Source organism: Barbus barbus (genome assembly GCF_936440315.1).
Source record: "Barbus barbus genome assembly, chromosome: 5".
Classification (NCBI taxonomy): domain Eukaryota; kingdom Metazoa; phylum Chordata; class Actinopteri; order Cypriniformes; family Cyprinidae; genus Barbus; species Barbus barbus.
The window spans coordinates 17,790,634-17,816,258 of NC_136733.1; the positions used below are offsets into that span (position 1 = coordinate 17,790,634).

Genomic DNA, 25,625 nt, shown 5'->3' on the forward strand with positions numbered 1-25,625 from the left:
AAAATCTTGTTAATTACTTATAAAGCCCTGAATGGCTTAGCTCCTCAATACTTGAGCGAGCTCTTATCACATTATAGTCCTCCACGTCTGCTGCGTTCTCAAAACTCTGGCCATTTGATAATACCTAGAATATCAAAATCGACTGCGGGCGGCAGATCCTTTTCCTATTTAGCAAACTCTGGAACAATCTACCTAATACTGTTCGGGAGGCAGACACACTCTGTCAGTTTAAATCTAGATTAAAGACACATTTCTTTAACCTGGCTTACACATAACACACTAATACACTTCTATTATTCAAATCCGTTATTTTTAGGATTGTTAGGCTGCATTAATTAGATCAACCGGAACTGGGAACACTCCCTATAACACATGATGTACTCGTTACATCATAAGAACAATGGCATCTACGCTAATATTTGTCTGTTTCTATGCTGTTTCTCAGTCCGTGTCCGGATCAGATGGAGATGATGTATGTGGCCCTGATCGTCGGCGGAGGCCGGACACCTGGATGAGCCCCGGGGACATATCCCCAGTCACCGTAGCCACCCGATCCGGTCCGTATCCAGCCCAGATGGTCACTGCAGTCACCAGATCCAGTCTGTATCCAGATCAGATGGTGGATCAGCACCCAGAGACGACCTCTACAGACCTGAACGTCAGCGGAGACCAGGACACCAAGATGAGCGCCAGAGACAGATCCCTAGTGAGGACCCCGCCACTTAAATAGCCATCGGGAAAGACCACTGGAATCAGTTGAGCCCTTACAATCTGACTTTGCTGCAGTTGGAATTGAACTGCTGGTTCGTTTGGCCAGAGGAGAACTGGCCCCCTGACTGAGCCTGGTTTCTCCCAAGGTTTTTTTCTGAATTCTGTCACCGATGGAGTTTTGGTTCCTTGCCGCTGTCGCCTCTGGCTTGCTTAGTTGGGGACACTTCATTTCCAGCGATATCGTCGACCTGATTGCAAAGACACTATTTAAACTGAACTGAGCTGGATGATGACATCACTGAATTCAATAATGAAATGCCTTTAACTGAAAATCTTTTTTTTTATCTTTTCATTTTACATTATTGACACACTATTTTCCTTTTTTGATATTGTGCAGTTGCTTTGACACAATTTACATTGTTAAAAGTGCTATATAAATAAAGGTGACTTGACTTGACTTAATGCAGACAATTCACAATTACTTCTGTAGACATTTGCTTTTATTCATATTTACTTCTTTTAAAAAGCCAAGAGCTCTTGATATGCGGTACAGTACAGTCACATTTTAGACACAAAATAATAACCACTCACTTAAAATCTCTCTGTAGAAAAAACATTGCCTGGTTCAAGCACAACGATAAGCTACATTCACAACATTCATATCATAAATAGAGAAATAATACATAAAGGCGCTCACACACATACACATACATACATAACCCTCCTGGTGGCTTCTTATTTGATAAAGACTCATCCCCAAATTAATCTGAATATTGTAGTCCCTGACAGAATGAGAAAAACATAAGGCCTCTTTCAAATATACTGCCCCTGGAGGAAAATATTAATTCCACAAAAACCTAAAGAGGGAATACTTTATATTCTCCTGAAGATGGACCCTTTCACATGTCAGAAGCCAAAGTTTGGTATAAAATGCAATAAGCGTATTTTTTTGTTTTTACTATTTGCTCCAACAGCAAAGAAACAATCCATGATATAATTTCTATGACTTTCGAAAATAAGAAAAACATTTTGAGAGATTGATTATGTTGGACAGAAAAGAGAAAGATGTCAAATTTGCGGTCACTTGCTCAGCCGTTATATTAGAATCATCCTCTGCTAGATTCATGATGTAAAAAAAATGGTGGAAACGTATCATTCTAGTCTGTGAAAAAGGTCCATAGTTTTTCTTTTGGGTTTTACAACTTCCAGCCACCAGGGGGCAGTCATACAATCTTCTCTGTAATGGTGAGGGTTTTTGGAAGGGGCACAGTCATGCATTAGCATAAAACTAAGCCCTTTCCATGTGCATATTCTGTTGAAAATCAGCAAATCAAGCAAATCGGAGACTTATCTTGAAGGAACATATCTGTTCGAAATAGTAAACAATCCATTGAGCAATCCAAGCATCATTTACACAGTTGACCTACATGGTCCCTCAGCAACATGACCTCTAATTTAAATTAGTAGCAATTAGCTTGAAATTAAGTAAAACACTGAACTCATGTTAATAAATTAAATAAGGGATGGGGATTGTTTGAGTCGTGGTGACTGTCTGTAGAGTTGGACGGCTCCAGTTACACAGTGCATAGAGTCCTACAGTATCAGTCTTGAGACTGACTTGTACACACACACACACACACACACACACACAGACAGTCCTGCTCATTCAAGAGAGGTAGTAGTTCATGTTCCTCTGTCTTTGTCCATTTCAATTTGTTAAATCCATCCCCGGTGCAGCAGCCTCTTTCAAGGGCGAGTGATGGAGGAGCCCTTACTGTGAAGCTCAATCTGGGCTTGGATTAAACTTTCATCCCAGGCTTCATTTCACTTCATAGGCCACGACCATAACTCAGTTCCAGTATGTGTTTGGCCTTGGTTGAAAGGCCTGGGGTAAAGTCCCATGGTCCTGCAAGCATGTAGACCCTGCCCATGATTTAGTTCAACAGCAGCCCAAGGGTTTATTTTATCCAAGGCTTGTCCGTTTCAGGCGTAATTACATGCGTGAAGAGGTCGCAGATTCGTAGAACAGCACATATGCATCCCTGCTGCGCACCTGGCTGGATGACATGGGGCTCACCCTGAAGTACAGACAGAAATGAGACATAAGCTAAACAATGGCTCAGCATCAGCATCTACAAACACGTACATTAACACGTAAGGGAAAATAGCAGACTACTAAACAATGTTATCCAATCCTACAACACTGTAAATGTACACTACTGTTTGTTCAGTAAGTAAATTAACACTATTAATACATCTTATTCAAGATACATTAAATTAATTAGAGGCAGTATAGAAACGTATATATTTACATTTTTATAGTTTTATATAAATTTATATATTTCAAATAAATAATGTTCTTTTGAACTTTCTACCCATTAAATAATTTTGACAAAAATGTATTATGGTTTCCACAAAAATATTTAGCAGCACAACTGTTTTCAACATGAAATAAGAAATGTTTCTTCAGCTTCAAATCAGCATATTAGAATGATTTCTGAAGGCTCATGTCATGTGACACTGAAGACTGGAGAAATAGATGCTGAAAATTCAGCATTGCATCACAAGAATAAGTTACATTTCAAAATACACTAAAATTGAAAAAGTTATTTAAATTGTAATAATTTCACTATAGTAGTTTTTACTGTAATTGTGATCAAATATATGTTAATAACAAAATATGTTAAACAAAAATGCAAAAGTGCTATTTGAAATTCTCTTCTAAAATGAGCAGTTTTATCAGGCGCCTATTGTCACGTTCCCTCTCGGGAGACAAGGAGCGAGGAGACGTAGGAGTACCAAAAATCCTTTTATTTGGTGAGACGCACACAAAGAGACGAGGAGCTTGGGGAGAGACGAACATCAATGACGATTAAGACCGGACACAGGGGCTAGGAAACACAGGGATTATAAACACTGGGAAATTATCAAGGAAGAACAGAAACAGGTGTGGGGCAATCACATGCAGGGCTGGGGACACATTAACTACTAATTAAAGGGACGAGGATGGCCAAAGGGACACGAGAGGAAGGGAAACACAAGACAAGGACTGACATTACGCCCCCCTCCGGAAGGCGTGTCCTCACGCCTAACACCATCCAATGGGGAGGGGGGGTGGGCGCTCTGGAGGCCTCCAGGGCGGTGCCCGTTCCAGGGGCCATGGCGGGTCAGGAGACTCGGGAGGCCATGGCGGGTCAGGAGACTCGGGAGGCCAGGGCGGGTCAGGAGACTCGGGAGGCCAGGGCGGGTCAGGAGACTCGGGAGGCCAGGGCGGGTCAGGACACTCGGGAGGCCAGGGCGGGTCAGGACACTCGGGAGGCCAGGGCGGGTCAGGAGACTCGGGAGGCCAGGGCGGGTCAGGGGACTCGGGAGGCCATGGCGGATCTGGAGACTCGGGAAGCCACGGCCTATTTTTTTCGGGTCGTGTGGCCTTGGTCCTTGGCCCGGCCACACAGGCTGTGACCCTCTTACCCCCCCCCAAAATTTTCTTGGGGAAGCTCCCCCCTGGGAGCCACAGAGGAGCGGACTCTGTCGGGCGCTCTTGCAGCGCGGACTCTGTCGGGCGCTCTTGCAGCGCGGACTCTGTCGGGCGCTCTTGCAGCGCGGACTCTGTCGGGCGCTCTTGCAGCGCGGACTCTGTCGGGCGCTCTTGCAGCGCGGACTCTGTCGGGCGCTCTTGCAGCGCGGACTCTGTCGGGCGCTCTTGCAGCGCGGACTCTGTCGGGCGCTCTTGCAGCGCGGACTCTGTCGGGCGCTCTTGCAGCGCGGACTCTGTCGGGCGCTCTTGCAGCGCGGACTCTGTCGGGCGCTCTTGCAGCGCGGACTCTGTCGGGCGCTCTTGCAGCGCGGACTCTGTCGGGCGCTCTTGCAGCGCGGACTCTGTCGGGCGCTCTTGCAGCGCGGGGCTGGATGGAACCAGCGGAAACGCAGGAGGGCACGTGCGTGGAGCCGGCACGGGAGGGCACGTGCGTGGAGCCGGCACTGGGGGGCGCTCGGGAAGCGCGGACACTTGGGGGCGCTCTGGAAGCGCGGACACTTGGGGGCGCTCTGGAAGCGCGGACACTTGGGGGCGCTCTGGAAGCGCGGACACTTGGGGGCGCTCTGGAAGCGCGGACACTTGGGGGCGCTCTGGAAGCGCGGGGCTGGACGGAACCAGCGGGAACTCAGGAGGGCTGGACGGAACCAGCGGGATCTCAGGAGGGCTGGACGGGACCAGCGGGATCTCAGGAGGGCTGGACGGGACCAGCGGGATCTCAGGAGGGCTGGACGGGACCAGCGGGATCTCAGGAGGGCTGGACGGGACCAGCGGGAACTCCGGAGGGCTGGACGGGACCAGCGGGAACTCCGGAGGGCTGGACGGGACCAGCGGGAACTCCGGAGGGCTGGACGGGACCAGCGGGAACTCAGGAGGGCACGTGCGTGGAGCCGGCACGTGGGGGCGCTCGGGAAGCGCGGACACTTGGGGGCGCTCTTGCAGCGCGGGGCTGGACGGAACCAGCGGGAACTCAGGAGGGCTGGGCGGAACCAGCGGGAACTCAGGACGGCTGGGCGGAACCAGCGGGAACTCAGGACGGCTGGGCGGAACCAGCGGGAACTCAGGACGGCTGGGCGGAACCAGCGGGAACTCAGGACGGCTGGGCGGAACCAGCGGGAACTCAGGACGGCTGGGCGGAACCAGCGGGAACTCAGGACGGCTGGGCGGAACCAGCGGGAACTCAGGACGGCTGGGCGGAACCAGCGGGACTTCAGGACGGCTGGGAGGAACCGGCACGGGAGGGCACGTGCGTGGAGCCGGCACTGGAGGGCGCTCTGGAAGCGCGAGTTCGCGGGGGCGCTCTGGAAGCGCGAGCGGCGGCGGGCTCGGGAGAGCCGCGGACGACGGCGGGCTAGCTCCGACTCGGACCCGGAAGTCTCCCAGACACCGGTATATTCCTACCCTCCAGGTCAATCCTGTGGTGTCTGGGAGGTCCATGGGGTAGTTGTAACAGGCTCCGAGCCGGAACAGATGGAGGATGGCCGCGTCGTGCAGATCCGAACTCTGCGCGAGCCCGCAGAACTCCTCTGCGTACTCCACGAAGGGAAGCTCGCGGAGTATCAGGGCGCGGAGGCGGGCGGCGAACTCCATCGCCATGGAGGGAGCGGGAAAAAAGGAGCAAACAAAAAAACTTTCAAAAACGGAAAACAAAACGGGAAAAGGAGCGCCGCTTACTTTGTGGGTCCGGTCTTCTGTCACGTTCCCTCTCGGGACACAAGGAGCGAGGAGACGTAGGAGTACCAAAAATCCTTTTATTTGGTGAGACGCACACAAAGAGACGAGGAGCTTGGGGAGAGACGAACATCAATGACGATTAAGACCGGACACAGGGGCTAGGAAACACAGGGATTATAAACACTGGGAAATTATCAAGGAAGAACAGAAACAGGTGTGGGGCAATCACATGCAGGGCTGGGGACACATTAACTACTAATTAAAGGGACGAGGATGGCCAAAGGGACACGAGAGGAAGGGAAACACAAGACAAGGACTGACACCTATGTGTGGGTTCAGTAATTTCACTTTAATGGCAATAAATATATTGGGTATATAATATTTATAGAGTTGTAACTTTTAGTTTTAGTTACTTTTTCTTATTTGTAAGTCGCTTTGGACAAAAGCGTCTGCTAAATGACAAAAGTAAGTAAGTAAAGTAAATAGGTTCTTTTCACTGCCATTAAAGTTAAATAACTGAACTTAAACATAGGAGCTTGAGAAAACTGCTCATTTTAGAAGAAAATTCCAAAAGAAACAGAGGCTTTTGCATCCGAACTCTTCATATATATATATATATATATATATATATATATATATATATATATATATATACTGTATATATGAATAGAATAGAAATGAAACGAAACGGATCATCAACCCAAAAGCTGAAGACCCCATTCTAAAGACTTATAAAATGACTTAAATGTCCAACTACTTTTTGGAGCCACAGTACATACTAACTATATCATAGCCTATAATGTTGAAAAATAAGATTTAAAAAGTAATGCAAACACTTAATTATAATATTACTCCACAAACGTTTTTTTAATTCTAATTTTTTATGTCAAATGTTTTTTACCTGGAGTCGTTGTACGTGTACCATTCTCCTGTGCAGTGATTGCGGCAATATGCTGTGTAATGGCCACCCAAAGACGTACCAGTGTGATTGGACACAGCATACAGATTATAGACTGCATTTACTGTGAAGAGAGAGGAGAAACAACAGCAATTAAACACAATTATCCTGGAGCTACAGTAAAAGCCGCATTGCTCAAACTACTGGACAGAATACAGATGTAATGAATGATGGTGCAGAACCTACCGCTGTTATCAGAGGCAAATTCCCTGAGATCCAGTTCTTTGAGGGGGAAGTTTACAAAGGTGGAGAGTTTGCTGGTTCTGACTCGACACTCAGAGAAACGCTTCAGATCTGAGATAGTTAGAAAGTCAAGGGCAAACAAATACAAACAGCATTTTACCAATGTTACATATTTAATCGATCAATACACATTGGTAAATTTGATTTATCTTGAATTAAAAATGCAATTCTTTTGATGCAAAATTTGCTTAAAAAGGATACGAAGCACCAAGATTTTTGGAAATTTCTGGATGGTGAATTTTTTTGTACATTTCCGTCTTGTTTTACATCTGTGGCATGTCTGCATGAAAAAGAGAGACCATTAGGATATGTCTAAACATATAGATAGATAGATAGACAGATAGACAGATAGACAGATAGATAGATAGACAGATAGATAGATAGATAGATAGATAGATAGATAGATAGATAGATAGATAGATAGATAGATAGATAGATAGATAGATAGATAGATAGATAGATAGATAGATAGATAGATAGATAGATAGACAGACAGACAGACAGACAGATAGATAGATAGATAGATAGATAGATAGATAGATAGATAGATAGATAGATTACATGCTGATTATACTTTATACTTACTGGTCTCTCATTCCCATCTAATACATCTTCCTTGGTGAAGAGTCGAAGGCAATCTATTAAACTTACTTCTCCTGAAGTCTGAGGGAAAATCAACAACAAAATGAAACATGCACAATAACACAAACATGCTGTCACGTCAGTAAGCGTGTATTGGTCAAACTTTACAATAAGGTTCATTAGTTCACATTAGTTAACTACATTAGTTAACATGAACTAAGATTGAACAATACCTCTACAGCATTTATGAATCTTAGTTAATGTTAATTTCAGCATTTACTAATGCATTATTAAAATTACAAGTTGTGCTTGTTAACATTAGTTAATGCACTGTGAACTAACAATGAACAACTCTTTTTATTAACTAACATTAACAAAGACTAATAAATAGTGTAATAAATGTATTGTTCATTGTTCATATTAGTTAATACATTAACTAATGTTAACAAATGACACCTTATTGTAAAGTGTTACCCGTGTATTTGAATGTATCAGTCTTCATATTAACCTTAGCGATGGGCAGGGACAGATCCCAGAACGGATCAAACACAGTTGAGCAGAAGCCACACTCACTGCACGTCAGAGAGCTTTTCAACTGACCAACAAACAGATCTGTGAAAAAAAATTATTAGCACTTTATAATTGGAGACAGACAAACACACACACACACAGAGTGAGGCTGTAGTTGGTGTTAATATAGCAGGTCAACTCACCGACTACTTTGCTGTCCTCACTCTCCAGGTACTTGTTCCACATTCTCTTGCCTTTTTCGTCGTCCCTGTAGATAAAACACTTAATTTAAGACCCCAGACAGACTGCTTACTATTGCTGTCAGATTGCAACAGTTCAACCACACACTACAGGTGATTCATCTGTTACATCAATCAGCACATCATATTTTTGGTACTGTATGAAATACGCACAACCTTAGGTTCAGTAGGATTTTGTAATTTTTTTGAAAAAAGTATCTTATGCTCACTTGAATTTTTGATTTAAAAATCAGTAAAAACAGTAATACTGTCAAATATTATTACAATTTAAAATAAGGGTTTTCTTTTGTAATACGTTTTAATATGTAATTTATTCCTGTGATGGCAAAGAAATCATTCTAATTTGCTGATTTGGTGCACAAGAAACATTTCTTATTATTATCGGGTTTGAAAACAGTTGTTCTGCTTAATATTTTTGTGAAACCATGATACTTTTTCAGGATTCTTTATAACAGTGCTTCTCAAAGTCCGGACTCCGGTCCGGATCCGGACCCGGAGGGAATTCAATCCGGACCCGCTTCTATTTCATATTTCAAGAACACTAATTATATTTCCTACTTTGATAAACGCACGTTAAACTTGTAAATCATTTGTTTATTTATTCTTATTTTTTTATGTCTTTTGGAGAAGGTCCGAAATTGCAGGCGAGATATTGAAACTTTTCCTTCATGACATTTGTTGTCATCATGACATCCAGTGAGCGTATGACGTTTGACATAATCGGGCGACATTTCACCGCTAATATTTTAATTTTTTTGTTTTGTTTTGCTATCACTTATATTATGGCAATTTGTCTTATAGCAGTGCCCAGTGTATACATTTATTTGTGGCGGCTTGTCACAATATCAAAACTGACCGCTACAAATAGATTTTCCAAAAGGCTTATACTTCGTTGAATAAACTACTGCGCGTTTCAAAAATAAAATGCTGCGCGGGTGTTTTTATATGAATGTATCTTTTAAAAGAACCGTCCGTTTTCTTCAGAAAAGCTTTGATGTCAATTTTCATTTGGTCTTTCCTGTAATGGCTGATAAAGTAGCGCTTATTTGATTACAGTCGTTACCGGGGAAACAGCTATATATCCCGCTCCAATAGCGCCTCCTGCTGGCAGAGAATCAACTTGCATTTGCTAGTCTGCGGGAAACACTGGTGTCTGTCAGCAAACATAAACAAAAAAGCATGCTTCAGAACTGTTTTGAGAAGGTGCTTAAGTTTGAGCCATGTATTATTACTATGAATTAGGCTACTACTACTACTACTATTACTATCTTGTGCCCTGCAATAACCATTTACGCAAACTCTCTTTTGATATAAAGGGAAAAAAAGAGAAAATCGGCTCAAAAATTCTGCATCATATATCTGCCATAGGCTGCCCTGATTTCTAAGTATCGGCATTGGCCAGAGAAAAAACATTATAGGTCGACTTCTACTGCTGACACTTAAATTAATTGTTTTGCCACTTTTGCACTTGTTATTAAAGTATTTTGAATGCAAAGGGAACCTTTTTTTTTTTTTAAATTAGTGTTTATTTGTTATATGTTATGTATGTTTATTAAAAACACGTTTTGTAATAACCAATTGTTCCGGACCTTTGACACTGATGAAAATTCAGATTTGGACCTTTGAATGTAGACTTTGAGAACCCCTGCTTTAGAAGTTCAAAAGAACAGTATTTATTTGAAAAAGAAATCTTGCATAACATTGTAAATGTCTTTACTGTCACTTTTGATCTGTTTAATGCATCCTTGCTGAATGACAGTAATAATTTCATTTTAAAAATACTACTGACTCCAAACTTTTGAACATCTTAGTAGGTTTTTAGAACAAAGCGGTGTATTTACTTACGAGAGGTGATCAAAGTCCTCCATGAAGGATCTGGGTTTCACTGTTACTCTGTTTACTTCATTATGAAGCCCGTCCAGCAGAAACCGCAAGAACTCCTGAGCATCCTGCTGACTACAAGACCGAACAGAGAACGCAATTTTAAGGGGGAGTTTCGGCTGGTTCAAAACATATTAAAGAATACAAGTAATCTGCATGATACAAAAGCTTTTACAGTAACTATAACTTACTTGTAACCAACAAATCGAGGGGCATATTTCTGAATCTGCATTTTGAAGTCAGAGGGGCTGATGGCCTCACTGCTAGCTGATGTCCAAAGAGTCTGAGTGAGCTTGGCAAACTCTGAAATAAAAAAACACACATTTGGAGGCATATGACTAAGACACAGGACCCAAAGGCTGTCGGACAAGTAGAGATAAAACGAATGCGCTACTCTATGAACTGGTAAACGTGTCTCTTACCCTCCATCAGCACAGCTTTGGCCCTGCAGTTGTTGTTGAGGTCAGTGCGGTGCGTGTTACGCAGACAGTAGTCCCTCAGGTCATGAGTGTTGCTCAGACACTGCAGAATGGAGTTCATGAAACACTGCAGAGAAACATTTGAAAAAAGGGAGAATGAGATGATTACTCAGCATACATAGTCTGCAGTCCTTTTGAAAGAGTCTTTTTGAAACAAGTTTGCATCGACATAAGGGTGAGTGACCCTTGACAGAATTTTCATTTCTGTATGAATACTATAACAAAATCAATAAATGATTTGCTTAGAAATACTTACAGTATTTCCAAGATTCCTGAGGCCCACCAGACCCTGAGCATTCTTTGAGTTCTGTAAAAGACAGGGAAGAAATAGAGTGATCTTTGAATCCAATGACACTTGAGAGTCATATCAAAAAATGTTTTAATAAATTCAAATTAAGAAGCACATGACTCACTTAGGCCACATAATTTGTTTGTCACGATACTGACAGTGAAGTGAAAGTGCATGTTTAAGAAGGGAGTTACTAGAAAGGGATTTTAATTGCATGCATGGCACAAAAAAATGTTTCTAATTATATAAAATTACATAAAAGCATACTGTACATGTCTGTACTGTATTAGTGAGTGTGTTCAGTATTATGTTTAGAGGACAATGTGTGTGTGAGCTGACCAAAACATTCTCTCTGGGCTATTAAATAGCATGTTAAACAGATTTAGACAGAGACCCCTGCTGTTGAAGACTTGACGCAAACAAATGATGCCCATCTGCCACACAACAACAAAAACAACTAAGCGATTTAATCAACTAGGGATGAACCATCACTGATAGGTCAATTATTATTGTAAGTGATATATTAATATCTTGCATTCAACAAATTCAGACAGCTTGGATTGATGATGATGATTTCACACGTTTGATATTCTCGACATAAGTGCTCAGCCTGTTGACCATGACATAACACGGATCGCTCCAGAGAACATGGACAATGCGTCAGAGGTTTCTCAGTATGAATCTCACGAATGAAACTAACACACTCAGAATCAGTGATATCCAGGCCTGGAAAAGCAGCGCTCATTTTCATGTGCGTCATTCACTGATTGCAGTGTTAACTATGTGATTTTACAATGGTGTCTGTGATGCTTGAAAGAACTCAAGGAAGTTTCAAACATCCCCTCGGACAGGTGATTTTAATGTCTGAGTGTTTGAGACGGCAGGTGTGAAACTGAAAACAAGTTGCTGGTGGGTTAAGCAGCTTTGAAATCAGTGTTCGTATTGTTAAACTATTTTTAAATTACATTAAATCTGAAATACACTAATAATATAATACAATGTCGTAAATGCTAGATGAAAAACCTACACTTAAAAACTTTAAAAATGTTGCCTTGGCAGCTAACTTAATTAAAATAAATATATAAATTCAATTCAAAATATGAATAAATAATATAATAGTAAATAAAATGACCAAAAAATTAAATCAAATACTAAAATAACTCTGCTTGAAATATAAAACTAAGAATTGTTCTCTACAGATGAGTCACAGGACAGCATGTGATGTTAGAGATACAGCATGTTGAGTGTGTCACAAATTGTACTCTAATGACACTATTTATGGTTGTGTCATATCTAAAAGGTCAATAACAATTCATACACACATTCACACACAACACATGCAGGGGGTGCCATACATCTGCCAAACAGATTTGATATTTTTTATATTATTTCATGGAATAAGTTATTATATATATATATATATATACACCATATTATTTTTAGTACTATTTGAGCCATGTTGTTATCTGGACATATCATGGTCATACCATGGTATTCTTTGAAGAATCTTAAAGAAACCTGTAAATGCAATCACAATCATTCAGTATATGGTATACCAGGCATCCTCAAATCTGGCCCACTCCTGCAGAGTTTAGCTCTAACCCGAATCAAACACACCTGAGCATGCTAATCAGAGTCTTCAAGATCATTAGAAAATCACAGGTAGGTGAGTTTGATCAGGGTTGGAGCTAAACTCTGCAGCAGATTGGACATCCAGGGAAAGATTTGAGGAACACTGTGGTATACCATCAGTGACAGGGTGTGTTTTTTTATGGAAACAATCAGAATACACTTCAATTAAAAGTAATGAAGTGCACTAATCAAACACCTTCTATTAGCACCTCTGAGAGTAGACGGTTCAAACATGTTCAGCTGCGAGTTATCCCGGGAGTTTTTCTGTTATTCATATATTCATCCAAACATCTGATGAGATTTTTCTTCCCCAAAGAAGATGAGAGAGTGGGAACAGATGGTCCAAGGCCTTCACTCTGCTGCTACCGCTGCGGAGCCGGTCCCTGGCTTTCACACCCAGCACTTAAACCAAACAGACTGGTATGACAACAGCCAGCACCCAGCAGCAGCCATGGGTACGGCAAGCGTAGGGAGTTCTGCCTCAAAAGCGATTGGGTAACCAGAGGACAGCAGGATCTCACACTGGCTGTCTCTTCAAAGATCTTCAGAGAGCCGTGAGCTAATTGGCTGGTGCGAGTTGAAAGCGAGCGAGTAAGAACACTGTGTCCTGACCTTAGTTTCTGGAAGCCACGGCTGTCACCAGCATAAGAACTCTATGTGCTCTGCTGCCAAAAGACTGGTCACATGAGATACAAGAATTTTATTCAAGAAGGCTCGGCTCTTTTATACTTTGACGTGCAATTATGTATCTATTCACTCTCCTTCATTTGTGTCCTTGATTATTTTAGACACATTTGTAAACAGTTTATTTATACATCTACTGTTCTAAAATAAAGGACACATTCAGGACAAGTTTGGACAACTGTCTGATCAGAAATGGGACATCTGGTCGGCGTAGCACTAACTCAACCATCAATGTTGATGATAAGCCTCGAGATTTCATTACACTGGTATCTTGGCAATGATTGACAATCTCGATGGGCAGGATATAGAGAGTTTGTGCAAGGTCACAAGCATGTGAAGAACAGGACCTTTAGCGATTCTTGGAATGTAATCACCTAGATACACCGATAAGATGCATTACTACAGAAATGCACTTCTTGGGAGTCCATTTGTCCCTGAACATTACGCTCTGATTGTTTTGTTTTTTTTGTTGCATAACAAACACTGGTGACACTGGGAAATGTGGTTGTCAAACACTCCGATAATTGATGGCATGCCCCTTTAACTGTGAACTGTGTAAACTACTGTAAATAAGGCCAGTATTCCCATTAAAAGCCACATAACCATTTTAGAGGGATTCTTAGAGTAATTGTTTTTCTTGTTGTGCAAATAGCTAGCATTAACTTTCTTTTCTGGCATTCCATATTTTACCAAAGACTGCTCAGATATTGTGAGATCCATCGTTATTAATTTGTTTGCAGCCATTGAAATCATATATAAATAAATAAAATAATTGCTATTCATATACAAGCTAAATAAAATGTAAATATATAATAAGTAATGACATTTTTATTCATTAAAATATATAGCTTTCATTCGAATTTAAAAAGAGGATCAGCATGTGGGGAGTCCTTGGCATTCATTACAACATTTGTTTAATGTATTAAATCTAGTTCAGTATCAAGGGTCATCTTACTATGAATGTGGGATGTCATCACAACAATTTGCCTTTCTAGGCTAAATATGGCCCAAAGGTTTAATGTAGAAAGATAAACCAGCGAACACTGCACAAAGAGGTGGTGACATGCCTCTAGTTATCATTATGTAGCCTGAACTACATCATAGATGATTCAGTATCGTTTTAATTTACACTTTAATTAGCACTGCTTGATGATAGCTACCCTGGCTTCTCAGTGAGTAAGGCGCTGCCTACTCAGCGCGACGCAACAGCTGCGTCAATCGCTCAATGTAAAGCCAGCGGCTTTAAACGCAACTAGGCGTCCTGCGTTACGTAACAGTCGAACGTACCTTTATTATATTATATATATATATATTTCAAGCCTTAATACCGATGCGACAAACGTCTCCCGTTATGAAACAGCACTACGAGTTTGAAAACCCGCTGAAGTAAAATCCGACGCGAGAAAACTGGTCACTTGGCAAGGTCAGAGACACCAGCATCAGTAGACTACATCTGCCTCTGTTTGGAGGTCTGGACGCTTTCGGGGAACAGGTTTGCCACTTCAAATGCTAAATTTGTCAAAAGTGCGTGAGTATTGATCCCTAAAAGGTGGTCTAAACCTTAAAAACAAATACTGTATAGGCTACTGTAGCCTATATCAATAAAGTAGAAATTCCACAGTGTCTAAAACTGTAAGGGACTGAAATAATGAACATAACTTTTATTTTTAGAAGAAAATACTCTCGCTTTATTTATTCCAGTTGTTCCATGTTGCTTATTGTTCAGATAACTACGTCTTAATTCATCTCACATCTCCACCAGCGGGACTAAAACATGTTTCTCAGCACTGCACATTTGAGATGTCTTTCTTTCTTAACTCAACTCAATAAAATTATAATATCATTAATCGAGCTTTTAAATTACGAAACAGCTGTTTGAATCTCCTACTACCTAACCATTTCCTAGCTAAACAATAACAAAGACAAATTATTGGGAGGACGCGAGTTCAACAAGACCCAGCAATATTTATGTGGTGTCGAATTCTATTTCATGCATGGGTCAGAATAGAAGCAAATCAGAGCTGGACCTGAATCGCCGTGATTTGCTGTTAATCTGATTCCAAACTATGGTCTACTAATTGATTGAGAAAACAGTCGACGGGTTAAGCAATATTCTGCATGACTACAAAGCAATGAGGCGCGCGAGTGTGCTATAGTTACACTATATTGAGCGTTCATATTTTCAAATATTTCCTCTCTTGGAAACAGGTTTCACCTGTTTTAAACGCGGTATGCACATAATTTTGAGTTAATTTATTTGCTGTAAATTAGGCTTACCTTAGCCTGGTTAATGAGAAGCCCCACAAATGTGGACACCAGCATAGAGCGAGACATCGTCGGACTTTTTCTGCGCATATCATGCTTGATGAAGGGGAAAGCTGACGCCGGCGGCTCCTCTGGGACAGTGACCGTGTACGACTGTCGTATACTCGGCATTATGACTGGAGAAAACTAGCGGAATAAACGGCGCAATGTCTAAATGTGACTTGACAGCACCAAAGCCACTATATTCCTGCGTATCAGTAAAGATCCTCTTTTAATGCAGTCTCTCTGAGGGTCCCTTATTGTATTCCTCAGGTGATATTCTTGTCATACACTATGCTCACGAGAGCTTTACATTCACGAATGCGGACGAAGCACGCAAGGTTGCATACAATAAATAAAGCAATAGATAAAAAGACAGAGAACAGCACTAAATGCTCCCTACAGTGCTGGGCGTCAGATATCAGCAGTGGAATAATGGAAAAGTCCGTGTGCTGTTTGCTTTTACTCGCGCGAGCGCACGCCCCCTCGGCACGAGAGATACGTCACCAAACGTTTCATGCTCTCCTGACGTCACCCAGCAGAGGACAAGACCTTCCCATTCATCTGTGCCATCAACACTGGACACACCATCAGAGCATGTCCATGGAACGACTGTGTGTTACATTCTTCCATTTATATTTATGTAACATTTCACTTGAAACCTATATTGATGTATTATTATGTTTACGCATTCATACACAGCCATTCACAGGAGTTGGACAAAATAATGTAAAGACACACAGGGCTTAATCTCATTTAGCTAGAGGGAGAAAAATATTTCACAATTATGTTTTATTAATCTTTTCATTGTCTATATTCTATTTATATCAGCGTAATACAGTTGTGTTTAGTAGAAACCGTGGGTGAAATTGGTAACTTCTCAGGCCTCCAAAAAGGGCAAATCATGGGAGCCTGTTTACCAGAAGCATCTGTAACCTTAGCAGCCTAATAGATTGGTGTTTAAGTCTTTACAATTATTACTGTGTACACCAAGCATGGCAAGACTTCTTCAGAGATGAATAATGGTTGAAAACTGAAAGTCAATGATAGGGACTGTCGAACGTATGAAGGACTGTGTCTAAACCACACAGAAGTACTGCAGCAATATTCACCTTGAAGTCCCTGTTTCTAAAAAAATGACCACAGAGAAATTTACAAAGTCAACATAAATGAAAGAGCTGCTAAAACATTAATCACAGACACCAATGCTTTATAAAATGCAAAAAAAGATTATCATAATACTTGGACAGAGCACCAAGATGAAATAATAATAAAAAAAATCTTGATCTCTTTAACAATCGATAAAATTAGCTGCATATGAAGACAACCAGAGGCCTTTTATCAGTACTCAAACGTGTGCCCACATTTAAATTTTCTCAAATTAATTTTCACAAGATGCACATTGCAATAAAGAGCTGCTTCATCATTGAAAACGATAGAGGATATTTGCAAGAACTGTAGGTAAATATCCACCTCCAACATTCTTTTTGTTTTCCGTTTCATAAAATATACTGTTACTATTATGGTGTGAAAAAAGTGAACTGTCCAAATGAATCAAACTGAATCGTAAAGAATTTCATAGTTTTTGCAAACCTGTTTGAATGATTAGCTCAAAAGATTGATTAATTCGGGAAATCTAGCATCACTGGTTCTGATTTTAAACAGCTGATAGAAAACAGCCGCAATTTTTGAAAAATGATTCTCAAGTTGATCTCCACCGACACAGATTTCTCAGTAATATTTTATTAGGGTACAGCAGTGTAAAGGTTCTATCGATGCCTCTAAACACAGCTATGTAGCAAATTAGCTCAAAGTGAGATGAACATAATCATAACGGGTTATCAATTATATATTCATCTTCAGGAATTAACTGTAGCATTAATAGTACAATAAAATGATTTGTTCATCCGCAGTACGGACAGTTTTAATCGTCTACTGACTCTAAGGAAAGTTATTTCTCTGGCCATGAAAAATGAATTTCCTCACTAATACATCGCTCATAGAGCATGTAGCAAAACCGGAACGTTGAAGTGACCTTCTGTGAGCCGCAGACATAGACAACCAAGTGTGAATACATATGGATGTTTATTAAACTACACTACAGGGGAACATTGAACTAGACACAAACATACACACATTAAACAAAGATGCCAACGGAAGGAAGGCATGGAGAGAGAGATTTCATACACCTTTATTATACATTAACATAAAGAACAGTACAAAGTAACCAACTTAAATCAAAACAAATCAAACAAAGAAAATCAAAACATATACCCAAAACTCAGATTAACAACATATCAAAAATTAATTCTCCGTCAATTACAACACAAATAATGTTATTAAAACACCACTGTAATTCAAAAGACTCCAAATCATTCATTAGTTGATAATATTTAAATTCAACACTCACTCTAGCTTTTAAAAAAGCTTTAAAAAGAGTTACAACATCTTGATTTGGTCTATTTTCAATTCTATTTCTCCTTGTGACATATTGCAAATTTTGCTTGTCCAACAATAAAGTTAATCAACTGCCACTTTATTCTCTGCTTTTGGCAATATCTCAATCCTAAAATAAAAGCATTAGGAGAGAAGTTTTCCTGAAATCTTAAAAATAAGCCCTTCAACAAGGCAAAAATTGGTCCCAATCTGAAACATTCTGTAAAGCAATGAAAAACAGTCTCTCTTGTCCCACAAAACACACATTTATCAACAACATCTGAATTAATAACAGAGACAAAGGCATTCACAGCTATAGCCCCATGTAAAATCCGCCACTGCAGGTCACCAGTCTGCTTATTCAATGGTGGTTTGTATAGCACCCTCCAAACTGGCTTGTCTTCCTCTTGTAAACCAAATTTTTCTCGCCAAACAGTATCTTTCTTCTGGTTTAATGCCCCTTTGTTTAAAATCTTAACAAAACACTTATACAGCTCTTTTCCTTCCACTAGACTCAGATCCATATCTTTTAGACCTTCTATATCCAGCAGTATGCTAGACATACCTCTCAAATCAGGAGAAATGGCAATTTTGGGAAAAGGATCTTTTATATCTGGAATCAAACGTCCATCAGCAAAGTTTTGTAACATAATTAATTCTTCCTCTGTTAATCTTTTTTTCCAGAGTTTTAAAATAAATTCAGTTTGGCGTGAGGACCTCTGACCTAAAATGGCGGCCAGTGCAAGAGCATCGCTTAAATGAGGTCCAGCCACATCAATTAAGTTCCTTAACTTTACCATACCAGAGCCACAAAGTCTTAATGAAAGACCTGGCAAACACTCATTTGAGAAGTCAAAGCGAGATCCTTTAACCGAGTATGTGGGAAGTCGTGGCCTAATGGTTAGAGAGTCGGACTTGTAATCCAAAGGTTGCGGGTTCGAGTCTCCGGCCGGCAGGAATTGTAGGTGGGGGGAGTGAATGTCCAGCGCTCTCTCCACCCTCAATACCACGACTGAGGTGCCCTTGAGCAAGGCACCGAACCCCCAACTGCTCCCCGGGCGCTGCAGCATAAAATGGCTGCCCACTGCTCCGGGTGTGTGTTCACGGTGTGTGTGTGTTCACTGCTGTGTGTGTGCACGTTGGATGGGTTAAATGCAGAGCACGAATTCCGAGTATGGGTCACCATACTTGGCTGAATGTCGCCTCAAGCAACTAAAACAATGACTCTGTTTTACAAACCCTGCTAAGACTGAAAAGTCCCCACATTTTAAATAATCCATGATAAAAAGAAGGAAGTCCTTTGAAATTAAATTGTTTGCGATCCGTAAATACCAGAGTACTGTCAATTCCAAGTCCATCGATCCTCTGTAATATGCTCTGAGCCACTTTCCTCCAAACCAGATCTTCAGGCCCAGTTAGCGGTCTCTGGAAAAACTGCAGGCGAAAAGCTCCAAGTCTACTGAACAGATGCACCAGACCTTGACCTCCTTCTTCCACAGGCAAGAAAAGTACGCTTTGAGGGACCCAGTGAAGCCGATCCCAAAAAAAATGAACCAGCATTGTTTGTAATCTGGAAAGCAGACCAGAAGGAGGATCTACACATACCAATCTGTGCCACAATGTTGAAGCAGCCAAGTTGTTAATTATTAACACACGTCCTCTAAAAGAAAGTTGTGGACGGATCCACTTCCATTTTTTTAACCTACCCTCTATTTTTTCAACCACCCCAAACCAATTATTTTCTTGTGTGACAGCATCTCCAATAAACACTCCTAGATATTTAAGACCTCCCTTTTTCCAAGTTAACCCACCAGGTAATAACGGTGGCCCCTTCTCCCATTTTCCAACAATTAAGGCATCACTCTTACTCCAATTTATTTTAGCAGCAGATACATTCCCAAACTCTTGAATGATTTTTACCAGAGTATTTATATCATTCTGCCCTTTGACCATTATCATTACATCATCAGCATAAGCTGATATCTGATGTTGCAGATTAACATGAGGTAGCAGTAAGCCTTCTATCTTAGACCGTAATTTGTTTAATAGTGGTTCAATTGCTAAGGAGTAAAGCATTCCAGAGAGTGCACAACCTTGTCTAATGCCCCTGTTAACACTAAAAGGGGCAGACAAACCACCATTAATTTTTAGCATACTTTCAATGTCTTTGTACAACACTTTAATTGCTCCAGTAAAACCTGGGCCAAAACCAAAAACATCAAGGGTGTTCCAAAGATATTGGTGCTCAACCCTATCAAAAGCTTTTTCCTGATCAATGGAGATGAGCCCTAAATTAATGCCCAAAAGACCAGCAACCTCTATTACATCTCGAACAAGAAAGATGCTATCAGAAATAGACCTACCAGGCACACAATACGTCTGGTCAGGATGTATAATGTCCCCCATCACTTCTCTTAATCTATTCGCCAGAGTTTTAGAAAAAAGTTTCAGATCGGAGCACAACAGGCTCACTGGTCTCCAGTTCTTAATTTCCTGAAGGTCACCTTTCTTGGGTAGGAGAGTAATCACAGCTCTCCTACAGCTCACTGGTAAAAAACCTTCAGCTATGCTCTCATTGAAAACATCCAACAGATCCTCACCCAACGCCTCCCAAAAGACTTTATAAAACTCAACTGGGAGCCCATCAATTCCTGGAGCTTTTCCACTCTCCATAATCTGCAATGATTTCCATAGCTCTTGTGCACACAAAGGTTTCTCTAATGCTTCCTTTGACTTTTTTGGAAGCTTCGGTAAACCTTGATAAAAACTGGCAGACATTTCCTCACCATCTTTATATTCACTCCCATACAGATCATTATAGAACCTTACAGCCCTTTGTTTAATTTCAGACAGCACTGTAAGCTCTCGCCCGTTCTCTGATCGCAAGGAGTGAATGTATCTACTCTGGCCATTCTTTCTTTCCAAATGAAAAATTAATTTGGATGGGGCATCCATTTGTGTTAAATTATGGTAGCGTGACCTGACCAATGCACCTTTTGCCTTCACGCCTAGCAGGTCTGCAAGAAACATCCTTTTGGACTTAAGAACATCAACACTATTTTGTTCTCCAGTAGACTCCAATTTTGTTTGCACCTCTGCAATTTCCTCTTCAAGTTCTTTCATTTTTTGTGTAATATTTTTAGAGACATTGAAAGTATACTGTTGACATAATAACTTAGTTTCAACTTTTCCAACATCCCACCATTGTTTTAAATTCATAAAACACCTTTTCTTTAATTTAAATTCCTTCCAAAAAAAGTTAAAAACCTCTTTAAACTTTGCATCACTCAACAAAGAGACATTGAAATGCCAATAGGCACTCTTTGACCTTATATTTGATATAAACACTTTACAAATAACAATAGCATGATCAGAAAACCCAGAAGGACTAATTACACAGCTTTTCACAATATTGAAATGATGTTTAAAACAATAGAGTCTATCTAATTTGGCCAAAGAAATAAAATTCTCTCGAGTATGCAGCCATGTATATTGTTTATCATTTCTGTTTAAATGTCTCCATATATCACACAGTTTATGAGTTTCAATCAAGATGCGTATGGCACGGCTGGAAGCTACATTAATTTCTTCTTCAGTCAACCGTTTAGCTGCTTTGACAGAATCTATTACTGTTTCCCCCTTTGTCACCTCGGGTTCTCCCCCCCCAGCATAACTCGTTCCTGCCTCTGGCGCAATAGACGCACCTTCAACCTGATCACATTCAGCCGAAACAGTGACAACAGCATCTACAACCTCTTCATCAGCCGCTACATGAGCGCTGTTATCCGAGGTCTGTACCCGACACGAACTTCAAATGTGCCCCTCTGCTCCACACACTCAAAACATTTCATAGTCTCAGAACTTGCATACACAACATAATCAAAGCCATCAATTTTGAATTTAAGTGCCACACTTAGATCCTCTACTTCACTTTTAAGGACCATAAAGACTTGTCGTCTAAAGGAGACTACGTGTTTAAGTAAAGGGGATTTACAGCCTAGCGGAACTTTCCTCATTTGTGAAACAATTTTTCCATGTCTAGACAATTCCGTTGTCAACAATTCATCTTTTATAAACGGGGGAACATTGGACAAAATGATCTTTTTTGCCGGTTGGACTAAGGGAATTACTGGAGTAAACGTCTCCTGAATAATAACTCCATTTTCCACCACCCTGTTTACTTTCTCAACGTTATCTAAAAAGATCACCACAGCGCTATTCATTCGAGGGGCTGACATTATACTGTCGTGTCCAACAATCTGTCCGACCGCTAAACTGCAGTCTTCAACTGAGCAATTCATTACAGGCGCGATCTTGATACCATGCCGGCGAGAAAGCCGCTCATAGCTCATGCGCTCTGAAGACACCATCAACCAGCACGCGCTGGAAGACTGCGCTTCCTAAACACCTCACGCAAAACTAAGTTAAACTTTGACAGACAGAAGCAAAAAGTAGCTTGAAAAAAGGAAAAAAGAAACTCACTCACACACACCGAAGAACTCTCACCTACACGCTCCTCACACTCACTCAGCAGACGCCCACGCATGCGCAGAGAGAGAGAGAGAGAGAGAGAGAGAGAGAGAGAGCGCATAATGGCAGGATTTGCACATCAGCTAAACACAACCTGTTAGAACCATCAAAGAATTACATCACCTTAATCAAAAGGGGTCGAAGCCTAGAAGCGCATCTAAATAGTTAACAAGAGGTTACTTGCATATTGGTTTTGTTGGTGCTGAGTAAAGTGTCCTGCTGCATGTATAATGCGTAGATCCTTGATGAATTCCTTTAGGAGTGAAAGCTTCGTCATCCCAGCCATGGGCTGATTGGTCCGAAGTTAAATCGCCAAAGTTACTAAACTCAAAACTGCCAGAAGCTCGGACTCCCTCTGAAAGGGGAGCCGAGAGGTTTCCACGGTGATGTGTGTCTCCAGGTCACAGAAGAGAAGTCGCCTTTTGGGAGTGGGAGAAGTTTTATCTGGTTTCCCTGTAACATCCATTTTGGTTAGTTTGACCAATAACAAGGCACATAGTTTCAGCGGGAAAGTGTTTCTTTGTTCCACTTGACATCTCATTTGCATGTTTTATGACTGTTCTGCTCAATCGGTGTAATTCTTCCCACAGTACAGTAAAAATCGTATGATGTATTTCACGTTCACATAGTATACATCATTGTTTGAGAAATAAAGAGCAGATCATTTTGATATCAAGAAAGAGACATCAAACATATATTAAACCAGAGATCCATTCATACACTTGAAAATTTGTGTTTACAACTTACTAATACAAATAACGAGTGGTAACTAGGCTAATATAATAAGGAAACATACAAACAACACATGCATATACCAGATACATTTGTAATTGATTAATAATGGTCTAAATAAAGACAATGGGTTTCATTCACTAAACATGCGTACGCACAAATTTTTGCGTGAAATGTGCGTACGGACGTTTTCACAAATAAATCATGATTCATCAAAAACTTTCGTACTAAAATGTATTCTAAATGTACGACAAAATTCAAGAACAACTTATACCACACGTACGTAATAATCATGTACGCCCAGGGCCTTATAAGCATGTATAAAGAACCCCACATATAATTAGATATGTTATGTACAGGGTGGGTGAAAAGTAACTAGACGTTAAAATTGATAATACAGTATAATTAGAGGTCCAATTATATAAATATATATATATACAGGTCCTTTTCAAAAAATTAGCATATTGTGATAAAGTTCATTATTTTCTGTAATGTACTGATAAACATTAGACTTTCATATATTTTAGATTCATTACAACACAACTGAAGTAGTTCAAGCCTTTTATTGTTTTAATATTGATGATTTTGGCATACAGCTCATGAAAACCCAAAATTCCCATCTCAAAAAATTAGCATATTTCATCCGACCAATAAAAGAAAAGTGTTTTTAATACAAAAAAAAGTCAACCTTCAAATAATTATGTTCAGTTATGCACTCAATACTTGGTCGGGAATCCTTTTGCAGAAATGACTGCTTCAATGCGGCGTGGCATGGAGGCAATCAGCCTGTGGCACTGCTGAGGTGTTATGGAGGCCCAGGATGCTTCGATAGCGGCCTTAAGCTCATCCAGAGTGTTGGGTCTTGCGTCTCTCAACTTTCTCTTCACAATATCCCACAGATTCTCTATGGGGTTCAGGTCAGGAGAGTTGGCAGGCCAATTGAGCACAGTAATACCATAGTCAGTAAACCATTTACCAGTGGTTTTGGCACTGTGAGCAGGTGCCAGGTCGGGCTGAAAAATGAAATCTTCATCTCCATAAAGCTTTTCAGCAGATGGAAGCATGAAGTGCTCCAAAATCTCCTGATAGCTAGCTGCATTGACCCTGCCCTTGATAAAACACAGTGGACCAACACCAGCATCACTGACTGTGGGTACTTGACACTGGACTTCAGGCATTTTGGCATTTCCCTCTCCCCAGTCTTCCTCCAGACTCTGGCACCTTGATTTCCGAATGACATGCAAAATTAGCTTTCATCCGAAAAAAGTACTTGGACCACTGAGCAACAGTCCAGTGCTGCTTCTCTGTAGCCCAGGTCAGGCGCTTCTGCCGCTGTTTCTGGTTCAAAAGTGGCTTGACCTGGGGAATGCGGCACCTGTAGCCCATTTCCTGCACACGCCTGTACACGGTGGCTCTGGATGTTTCTACTCCAGACTCAGTCCACTGCTTCCGCAGGTCCCCCAAGGTCTGGAATCGGTCCTTCTCCACAATCTTCCTCAGGGTCCGGTCACCTCTGCTCGTTGTGCTGCGTTTTCTGCCACACTTTTTCCTTCCCACAGACTTCCCACTGAGGTGCCTTGATACAGCACTCTGGGAACAGCCTATTCGTTCAGAAATTTCTTTCTGTGTCTTACCCTCTTGCTTGAGGGTGTCAATGATGGCCTTCTGGACAGCAGTCAGGTCGGCAGTCTTACCCATGATTGCGGTTTTGAGTAATGAACCAGGCTGGGAGTTTTTAAAAGCCTCAGGAATCTTTTGCAGGTGTTTAGAGTTAATTAGTTGATTCAGATGATTAGGTTAATAGCTCGTTTAGAGAACCTTTTCATGATATGCTAATTTTTTGAGATAGGAATTTTGGGTTTTCACGAGCTGTATGCCAAAATCATCAATATTAAAACAATAAAAGGCTTGAACTACTTCAGTTGTGTTGTAATGAATCTAAAATATATGAAAGTCTAATGTTTATCAGTACATTACAGAAAATAATGAACTTTATCACAATATGCTAATTTTTTTAAAAGGTATGTATATATATATATATATATATATATATATATATATATATATATATATATATATATATATATATATATAAAATTAGAGGTCCAAACAACAAATCACCTGATCTATCCTTATATAAACGGTGATTATTGTTTCTCACCTTGTGTTTGGAGGCATGGCACAC

General features: G+C 40.8%; 1 protein-coding gene across 4 annotated transcripts in view; it reads right to left on the reverse strand.

Annotated features, from left to right (window-relative positions):
• Window positions 1-1,191: 1,191 nt before the first annotated feature.
• LOC306870552 (ubiquitin carboxyl-terminal hydrolase 2-like) overlaps window positions 1,192-25,625 on the reverse strand; it is a 54,099-nt gene continuing 29,665 nt past the window's right edge. The window contains exons 1-12 of one of the 4 annotated variants that reach the window (XM_079417876.1): window positions 15,716-16,176; window positions 11,090-11,140; window positions 10,777-10,900; window positions 10,546-10,657; window positions 10,319-10,429; window positions 8,417-8,481; window positions 8,212-8,315; window positions 7,707-7,784; window positions 7,323-7,401; window positions 7,065-7,172; window positions 6,822-6,942; window positions 1,192-2,789 (exon numbers count right to left, since the gene is read on the reverse strand). In XM_079417876.1, coding sequence (XP_079274002.1) covers window positions 2,705-2,789; window positions 6,822-6,942; window positions 7,065-7,172; window positions 7,323-7,401; window positions 7,707-7,784; window positions 8,212-8,315; window positions 8,417-8,481; window positions 10,319-10,429; window positions 10,546-10,657; window positions 10,777-10,900; window positions 11,090-11,140; window positions 15,716-15,874 — 1,197 coding nt within the window. In that variant the 5' untranslated portion in view covers window positions 15,875-16,176 and the 3' untranslated portion in view covers window positions 1,192-2,704. Of the gene's footprint in view, window positions 2,790-6,821; window positions 6,943-7,064; window positions 7,173-7,322; window positions 7,402-7,706; window positions 7,785-8,211; window positions 8,316-8,416; window positions 8,482-10,318; window positions 10,430-10,545; window positions 10,658-10,776; window positions 10,901-11,089; window positions 11,141-12,950; window positions 13,600-15,715; window positions 16,177-25,625 lie in introns of those variants that run through there. The other 3 variants (XM_079417877.1, XM_079417878.1, XM_079417875.1) reach the window with 3 other exon arrangements.